This window comes from Octodon degus, unplaced genomic scaffold (genome assembly GCF_000260255.1).
Source record: "Octodon degus isolate 3935 unplaced genomic scaffold, OctDeg1.0 scaffold00773, whole genome shotgun sequence".
NCBI lineage: Eukaryota > Metazoa > Chordata > Mammalia > Rodentia > Octodontidae > Octodon > Octodon degus.
Window position 1 is genome coordinate 1 of NW_004525349.1, and position 9,591 is coordinate 9,591.

The 9,591-nt window shown below is 40.4% G+C and overlaps 1 protein-coding gene across 1 annotated transcript in view; it reads left to right on the plus strand.

Annotated features, from left to right (window-relative positions):
* Positions 1 to 3,729: 3,729 nt before the first annotated feature.
* LOC111814869 (androglobin-like) overlaps positions 3,730 to 9,591 on the plus strand; it is a gene marked incomplete at its 3' end in the record, with an annotated part of 12,710 nt that continues 6,848 nt past the window's right edge. The window contains exons 1-2 of the mRNA XM_023708767.1: positions 3,730 to 3,840; positions 5,084 to 5,271. Of these exons, the coding sequence (XP_023564535.1) occupies positions 3,730 to 3,840; positions 5,084 to 5,271 (299 nt within the window). The remainder of the gene's footprint in view (positions 3,841 to 5,083; positions 5,272 to 9,591) is intronic.

The following is a 9,591-nucleotide window of genomic DNA, read 5'->3' on the forward strand; positions in this document are numbered from 1 at the left end:
TTTCTTTCTCTTGTAATGGAATTGAACTTATAGCATTAGGCTTGCCAGGAAAGTAAAGTACCATGCAGCTGGGTTATATCCTTGGCCTGCTTTATTATTATTATTATTATTATTATTATTATTATTATTATTTTAATGTATTTGGTACAAGGTCTCACTGTGCAGCTCAGATTCACAGTGAACCTCCTGTTTTTAGCCTCCCCAGTACTGCGATTATAGGCGTGCATCATGGCATAGCAGAGGGCCGGCATAGCATGCAATACTGGGGTTTGAACTTGGGTCCTTGTGCTTGTCAGGTAGGCACTTACAGTGCTGAGCTATCTCCCCAGCTCCCTTATCTGCAATGCTTATCTGAGTTTGTTAATCTCCCTTCACAGTGGAAACCAAACCAAACCAATTGTTCTAACTTACCTTAATTATCAAGTTCAGATTGCACCAAGCAACCCCATTTCCTCTACTTTATTTATTCTACCCTCTCCACTCTAGTTAATTCTCTTTACGTTCTGTCCCCCTGTAGGAAGCGAGCTACGACAGGTGGGCACTGGGCAGTGGTTGGTGCTCAGCTGGGCACTAATCACCCCCTCTTCCCCAGCTACTGCTGCCCTTTGCTTCTACCCTCAGGAGGTTGGATTCTTTCCCACGATGGTGTGTTCAACACACTTGGGCTATAGGCAGCGCCAGGTCCAGTGGGAGCCCTGCTTTCTTCTCTAAACATCCCTGATTCTGGAATTCATCTGATGTGCTTCTCTTTCAAGTTGCCTTCTCATGTTTGAGTTTTTGTTTTCCTCCTTCATCTATGGATCTTGCTGGGAGTTGTCCAAGCCTCTTGTGAGCGCTGCTGCCTCTAAGCCACCATGTGAAGGCATCTCCTGGCTGAATATTTTACCACTCGTTAGCTCTGGATTTTCTTTTGCCTACAGTCTTACACCTTGTTTTTGCTTAAAGTTATTTTCTGAATCTGTTCAAACACAAGAGTCCTTTAGCTTTATTGCTCCAATAATGCTCGATAAATCTCAAATAATGAAAATAGCAATACGTCTGTGCATTGTACCTTGCAAGTGTACATGTCTACGCCTACACTGAGACACCAAGCTTCCACCACACACAAGTGCCCTTTCTGTAAGAAAGTGCAATGGCAAAGACAAGAGTCACATTCCCCCAGTCTCCCATGTACTGTAGTGAGAAAATGCTTTATAAGTTTGCTATATAAATGGATTCTAAGATCTCTAAATTAACACCAAAGCACTCTTGGAAAGCATTTCAAATGTTTATAAAATATGAATTCTAACTTCTTTATGTTTTTCTTGCTTCAAATATAACGTCAAAATTCCTTATTGGTGTCGCAATTCCTGCCTCATTATGAGTGTTGGAATTCTGGCTAATATTTCTAGATGTCTAATTGAGATATTTTATGCTCTCTCTGGCTTATGCATACCTGATGTTTGTTTCTGGAAGTCTAAACACACCAGAGTGTTCTCTGCTAACAGAGAAGAACTGGAAGTCAAATCTGTCCTTTTAAGTTCCTTATTAGGAGCAGCTGGAATCATAAACTCAGAGTCAGACATTGAATGCCTGGCTCACTGGCAATTTGGCCTGGCATCCAGTTATGTCGACTGAAGCCACTTCCCACAGTGGTGCAGTCTCTTTGTTATTCTTAATCTGCCTTTTTTCTCCCCCTCCCCACAAGGAGCTCATCTCCGGGTGCACACTGGGCTCCCCTGGATCAGAGTAGCTGCTTTTTCAGTGTCATTGTGTCTCAGTTACTCTTCTCTCATTTATGGGACAAATAAATGACACACAAAATGAAGGAAGGAAAGGTTGATTTACTGGAGATTTCAGTCCATACTCAGCTGGCTCCAAGGCAAAGTGGCACATGGCAGAGGACAGCAGTTCATGGTGGCAGAAGGCAGCAAAACAGCATGAGCAAAAGGGAAGAGCAAATGGCTACAGAGAGCAAGTCTGTCTCCTGTATGTTACATTCAGGCTATCCACCCCAGGCTGGGTGTAGTACTCACACCCATAATCCCATAATCCCAGCAGCACTCACACCCATAATCCCAGGGGATCATGAGTTAATCACAAACTCTAGAAGTCTGCCCCATGACTGCATGAAACTTTGAGGGAAAAACTAGACACAAACCATAACACATTGCTAAAATCCTAGACTGTTTTGTTTCTGTAGTTTGGGAAGATGAATCTGTGAGATAAGAACATCAAATAAGTTCACTGGAAGAAAGACACCCTCTTTAATAAATAGTGCTGGCAAACTGGCCCTCCTCATGCTGAAGACTAAAACCAGACACTTGTCTAACAATATGCACTAAACTAAAGTGAGAATGGATGAAAGACTGAGGTGTTAAAACAGAAACACAGAAGCTAGTGGCAGCCAAAATAGATAGAAATCTCAAAGACATAGGGGTAGGCAAAGACTTTACAGACAAAACCAAGATGACATGAGAAATACTACAGAGAAGCAACAACTGGTATCTCACCTTATTAAAAAGTCTTTGCACAATAAAATAATCAACAAAGTGAAAAGACAACCCAAAGAGTGAGAAAAAATTATAATCAGTTATTTTTCAGACAAGGGACTTATATCTAGAACATATGAAGAATTGAAAAAAAATCAGGCCCCCAGAATTCAAAGACCCAATCTAAAAATGGGCATCTGAGTTGAATATATATTTTTCAGATGAACAAATACAAATAGCAAATAAATACATGAAAAAGTGTTTAATATTATTGGTCATTCAGGAAATGCAAATTAAAACAGTACTGAGATTCCATCTCACTCCAGAAAGAATGGCTATCATCAAGAAATCAACCAATAACAAATACTGGCGGGGATGTGGGAAAAAAGGAGCCCTTCTCCACTGGTGGTGGGAATGTAGACTGGTGCAAGCACTGTGGAAATCAGTGTGAAGATTTCTCAGAAACCTAGGATTAGTGATATCATTCAATCCAGCTATTCCCTTCCTGGATATCTTTCCAAATTAACTGAAAGCATCATACCACAGCAGTATATGTGAACCCATGTTTATAGCAACACAATTTGTCATAGCTAACTTTTGGAAACAATCCAAATGCCCATCAACCAAGGAATGGATAAAAAAAAGATGTGGGTTTTTTTTCCTATATAAAATGGGGTACTACTCAGCCATAAAGAAGGGTAAACTGGAGATTTTTATAGGTCAATGATTGCAACTTGAGTCCGTACTCATAAATGAAATAAATCAGATCCATATGTGCAAATATCTTATTGTCTCACTAGTGTAAAAAACTGATTGAGGGGGCCATGGAGAGAACTGCTAGGTGTCCTCCAATGGGTACCAGCTGACCTGGACAATCCCGGGCCACACCATCTGGGATGGACTTGCTAGGATATAAGCAGAAGACCACCTGGATGATCTGTTTATGGAAGAGGGGTGGAAGAAAAGTATCTGGTGGAAGAATGTGTGAAACCCCAAACCCTCACAGAACTAAGGAAAGGGCTTTGGTTGCCAGGAAGAGGCTTCTCCTAGAAGACATGTCCTTAGGCCCAGGTAACTGCTGCAGAAAAGACACCAGTGATTTCAATGAAGATGCTGCAGATTTCTGCTTTCCAGAGGACTCTCAATGGTTCTTACCTCTTCTGCCTACTGGTCTTTGGACACTAATGTGACACTGAGGACCACTTCCTGAATTTTCAAGACAAGGATGGAAACATAGCCCTTTCCAATGCAGTAAGTAATGACTGTAGAAAATGACAAGGACTGGATCCCCCTTGGAAGCCTTGAAAATGCCTCATCAGATCTTAGCTTTCATGCATACACCAACACCACCCCAACATCAGAAGCCAATGTGGGTATTCAAGACTCAGTTCCCATCAACACTATTATCATGGGGTGGACATAAACTTCATGTGAGGTCAGTGTCTGAGGAAAGTAAGATTTAGAGCCCAGGGTTGTTAAGATACAATGAAACCCTATTTCCCACAGTTTCCTTGAGGGAATCTTGATTGCTGAAAGGTTCTCCCATGGCCTGGGCCCTGGGGTTCACTGTCTGTCCTCAGCAATCTCTTTGATCCCACTTTGATGTCCACCCCCTTTTTCCTTCTTTTCTCCGTCTTCCGCTGTATTTCTCACTGTAGTTATTGTTAGTCTTTCGGCTTCTCAGGAATTGGTTAGCAGTTATGTCTTATCCCAGAGCCTTATCCTGCATGGCTTTGTCTGCTAGTTGACCAAGCTAAGACTAAGAATATGGGCTTATTAGAATGGTTAATGAAATATGGACCAAATAATTTTTTTGTCTCTTAAAAAGAAACTGAATGAGAAAATAAGATCCAAAATGTACAATAGAGGGGTCGGGGAGATGGCTCAGTGGAATAAGTGCAAGAACCTGAGTTCAATCCCAAGTTCTGAAAAAAACCGCCAAAATATGCAACAGATAATTGCGAATTTGGAAGAAATTGTTCAAAACAAAAGAGAAACTGTGATGGGGTCAAGGGGAAAAGAAAGAAGGGAAAAGAAAAAAATATATATATGTACATACATACAAGGTATTTAAGATAGTTGTACAGCTTTTTCTTAGTTTATTGAAAAGAGAAGTTTGTATTAATGTTGTTTGGACAATATGTTATGTGTGTATCTTGTACTCTGAGTAAGTACTATGAAGATAACCATACGCATCATATTAATTGTTGTTATCCTCCTATTAGCCTTTTTGGAATTTTTTTTTTTTTTCTGTTTTAAAAAAAGGAGCTACTGAGCTATTTCAGAATGATGCAGGGATTTTAAAATTACCTTAGGGAACATCAGAAGAACTAGAGAAAGCACAGTAGTTATTTACTGTGGTTAGCATCTTATTTTTTTTAATTATTATTTTTTTACTTAAGCCTTACAAAATAGAGTTAATAATTGTCCTGTAAACATTAAGATGATCCCTTCCAAGAGAGATTTTAAAATACAGTGTTAGTGGTTTCATGTTAACTAAGAGATCTCGGAGTCCAGGTGTATAGTCAAGATTATAAAACATGTTTTCACTGCAATACATGAAAGACTGGTGACCACGTGACTCGTGTCTTTGCACTTGCACTTTCTTACAGAAAGGATACACGTTTGTGGCGGAAGCGTTTAGTGGCGACATATACTTGCCGGCCTCACAGTGGAAACTGCGCATCATTGGTCCTTACACCCCGCTTCCATACCTGGCCCGAGACTCTCCGTGCAGCACCTTCTCCGTAAAGGAGTTCAGGGACTACTACATACCCAATGATAAGAACATTTTATTCAGGTATATAGCAGGGAGTGGGAGGCATTCCTTTAAAGACAGTAATATATCAGGTTCAAAATAAATTCTGCAGCAAAATCCAGAGTCAGTTTTGAATTTAAGTTTCTAGACCCTTTTGGAAACAATGTGTGTAGTTTTCTAAGTATATTGAGGAATATAACGACAAAGGTATTTGCTTGGACTTCATCCTCCTTGACTTCCGTTAGAATTATTCTTACCATTTCCTCCCCATTTCTGTCTCCTTGTTGTGCGCTGACTCTGCGCAGGTTCTAGGGCAACCTTGCTTCCTTTCCGGGGGCTTTCCTCCCGTGCTCACCTGTCCGTGCTCACAGCGTGCGCTGTGCTCTCAGCGTGCGCTGTGCTCTCTTTCGCTCACTGCTTCTGATTATTCTGCGCCTTCTTCTTTCCACCCTCTTCTACTCTCCGTGCCCCTGCACTGCTCCACAGGGTCATTGTGTTTGCTTAATAGACTGCTGTGCTTCTGGAATCCATGACTCGATTGCATTTTCTTTTTTATTCTGTAGCATCTCCATTATTCATGTGCATGCTTGTTCTTTACTACCAGATTAATTAACATTATAACACATATTTAAATATATAATTTCCTTCTGTAAAGTCCTTGATAACTTTCCACTACCTGAAGAATAAAATCCAAGGGCCGGGGAGTTAGCTCAGTAGAATAAGCGCCTGCCTGCCTGGCAAGCACAGGGTCCTGAGTTCAATCCCTGGTACCACAAAAATAAATAAATAAAATAAATGAATAAATAAACAAATAAATAAATAAGATAAATAAAATCCAAGCCTGAGGCCTGATAGTCAATACCTTCCCCAGCCACCCATCACAGTGCATCATCCTCTTGCTGGTACTGAAGAGTCCCTTCTCATGTGCATGCCGCAGCGTTTTACTTTGTTCATGCCTCTTTTCTCATCTTGTGAGATCCTATCACCATTTCGCCACTTAGACAACCTTAGTTTGTTTTTCTGTGCATGAAAAATGTTTAATAAATGGCAATTTAATAGAATGTAAATTTGCATAATGCCAAATAGAGAGTAGCTGAACCACAGGGAGAAAACAAGGCTTTTCATATCTTCAAATCCAGCTGTTTCACAATAAAGAAAATATTAGAACATCTGGGGAAAGACTTCTTAGGTAAGACATGATAGAAGTTAATATATTGTAAATTTATAATTTCTAGAATGGATTAACCAATTTTTTTAAAGATGGAAAACAAAAAGTTTGTTAAAAGGAGCGTGAACTATCATATCAAGAAATGAAGGTACAGATCTTCATGTACTACAAAGATTACATCTCTTACACACACACACACACACACACACACACACACACACATGCTTTTTCAGACACATGACAGCCCTCCAGTAAAATATTACACCAGTGTAAGCTTATGATTTTAATATATGCAGAGCCCTACCATTCAGCTCAGCAAAAAGGCAGTTTAAAAAATTAGCACTAGGATACTCTAAAGGAGAATAAAATCTAAAAAGTATTCTTTCATGATTGAGCTGTCTCTGTATAAGAAAACGTCAGCTCACACGTTCCATCATGTTTAAATAGCTAGTCACTGCAGGTGTAGTAGTGAGGTAGCATTACTGTCCGCTTCTTGGGACTCTGATGTTTTCATATGCTGCCTTCCTAAGAAGGTCTAGATTTTTTTTTAATGATCAAAATCAATTACCCAAAATATGCATTTTTATTAGATATCTTTCTAAATCAACCTATCAAAGAACAAAACTTTTTGGATCTCTTACAGATAACTTGTTTACAAGTATTTTCATCAATAAATTCTCCTAGGAACTACTACCTTCTGACTACAACCACTGAAGTGGCAAGAAAAGAAAACCATCAAAAAAAAATCGCAGGACATGAAACAGTAATCAATTTAGCTATCAAAGATGACAAGCAAATAACAAATATCCAATAATATAGTTATATTGGGATTTAAAAAATAACTATAAAGCACACACTATTCTGTTAGATTTATAGTCATCTGGAACACAATAGTCAAGACTTCTATCCACCCAGCCACCATAACTGTCTTACACATTGCCAATGATCTGCATGACATCAGACCTACAGCCATGGTGGGATGGAAGGGTATGCTGAGAAAATGTGAGTGAGGACGTGGAAATCTATGCAGATTAAGTATGGAATAGGCAACTGACTGACCTGAACACTCTGAAATAGTCACCATTGTTCTTTAAAATGCACAAAGAGCTCCAATCACACAGGCACTTCTCGGACATGATCACTAGTGAGAACCTCAGTTTTGATGATGATTTTTAATGATAATTTTCAATAATAACATCCTCTGTATTGAAACCTCTACATATAAATCGTCGACTCAAGGCATTTTTCTACAATCCTTTTTTTTCTGAGAATATTATCTATAAATTTTAGCTGGTACCTTTATAGCTTCTATAAAAATTAACATTAATTGTGAGCCAGAGAGATATCTTCAATATTGGACCCAGTATAGTGCCTGATACAGAATTGACCTCCAATAAATACCTGTTAATATTGAGTAAATTGTTAGATTATTTATTTTCTATTTTTAGTATATACTGATCTGTCTAGAAAGTCTAGAAAAGATATAAATGTATTATCAAGTAAGTGCCAGTCATTCATAATCAGCAACATAGTTGAGGGCTGTGCGAGGGAACCAGTTCAGCGACTCTTTCAAGGCTTCTTGCGGTTTACTGGTAATTTCGGATGACCTTGGCTTGTAGATGCATCACCCTGATCTCTTCTTGCATCTTCACAAATGTTTCCTTTGTGTGACTTTGTTTCCAAACTCCCCTTTTTATGAAACCACCAGTCATGTGGAATTAGGAGCCACCCTAAGGACCTCGTTTAGCTTGATTGCCTCTGAATAAAGCAGAACTGTCAGGTACTACTGCATGGGTGAGGATTCCCACAGGATATTGGGGCAGGAGTCAGCCTATCCGAGGGGGCAGCATTCAGCCTATCGTGATGAATAGTGGGTAGTGGATCTGGGGGGAAGAGAAAGAATTTTAAGAAATAGCCTTGGTTGATTGTTCTTCCTGGGGTCTGACTTGGGCTCTGGGTGGCCTTCTATTTATTAAGGCAGAGAATAGGAGAAAAGCCCATTTGCCAGGTGGTCCACAGGCGGACTTACTTTGCAGCTGTTAAATGACCTGTGAAATAGCCATGTGACACAGGCTAGGTGGTCGGGCGAGAGACTTGGGTTTGGGGATCGTCATTTTGTTTCTGTTCACGGAGTGCCGGGAAGGGTTTGTAGAACAAAAACCAGACCTAAAACAGAACTTCTCTCATGTTTCTGAGAAGGTCAATGGGAGAAAAGACTGGCAACAAGAGGCCTAAAATAGGAAAAGCATTAAGGTTTGTGTTCTCACAAAGGACGTTTGTAGAGGAGAAGAAAATGAGGGCTGAGCTACTCAGTAAGGTTCTCCTGAGGGTCAAGGAGAAAGTTCCTGCACAGTAATAAGAGGAGCAGGTTTGGCATGCGGGGAGTGGAGCCCTGGTGCAGCATGGCTCAGAAGGCTGCGGTGAGAGCAGAGGGGACTCTCCCCAAGAGGGCTGAGGAGCTTGCTGGAGCGCAGTGCTCAGGACCAGGAAGGGGTGGACTTGGCCTTTGTCTTTTGTTTTGTTCTCATTGGCCTTAGAGGGCTGAAAGAAGTGCAAACTGAAAGGTTTGGCAAGGAGGTAATAAGGCAGAGCATATCTACTTTATGACCCAAGAAAGAGAGGACCTCAGAAGAACTCATTTCTAGAGAAACTGAACTATTTTCAATCCTGCGCATTTGCGTGGAATCACTAGAAATATGGGGGAAAAACCCTATATATGAAACGTGCCTCCCCCTTTCATGACTTCACTGGGTGGGAGTTGGGAAGGATGGGTTAGATGGTGTGATTTTTGTAAGGGGGCTCCAACTTGTAAAAGGTGGAGAAAGAGACAGTATAATTTTTACTTTTCTTTATATTTTGATAGCATGAAACACTGTTAAGAGGGAATCTTGCAAGGATTCTGCTCATGCCGAAAGCAGAACTCAGAAGAAAAACAAGTTTAAGCAACTTATCCCCTGAACTCCCCTCCCTGAAAGGACATGGCTGTGTGAGGTTACAGATAAGGTTAACAACTGTAGTCCTATAAACAGGGTCCTGTGGCATCCTGTTCCCACCAGACCTGCTTTCCTTCAAGGCTGACCTCTGTTTTGTTCTTGATAAGAATGACAATTACGGTCCTGCAGAAACAGTCTTGTAGGGGCTGGTGAGATGGCTCAGTGGTCTAAAGCACCTACTTAGAACAAGCTTAGCAAAGC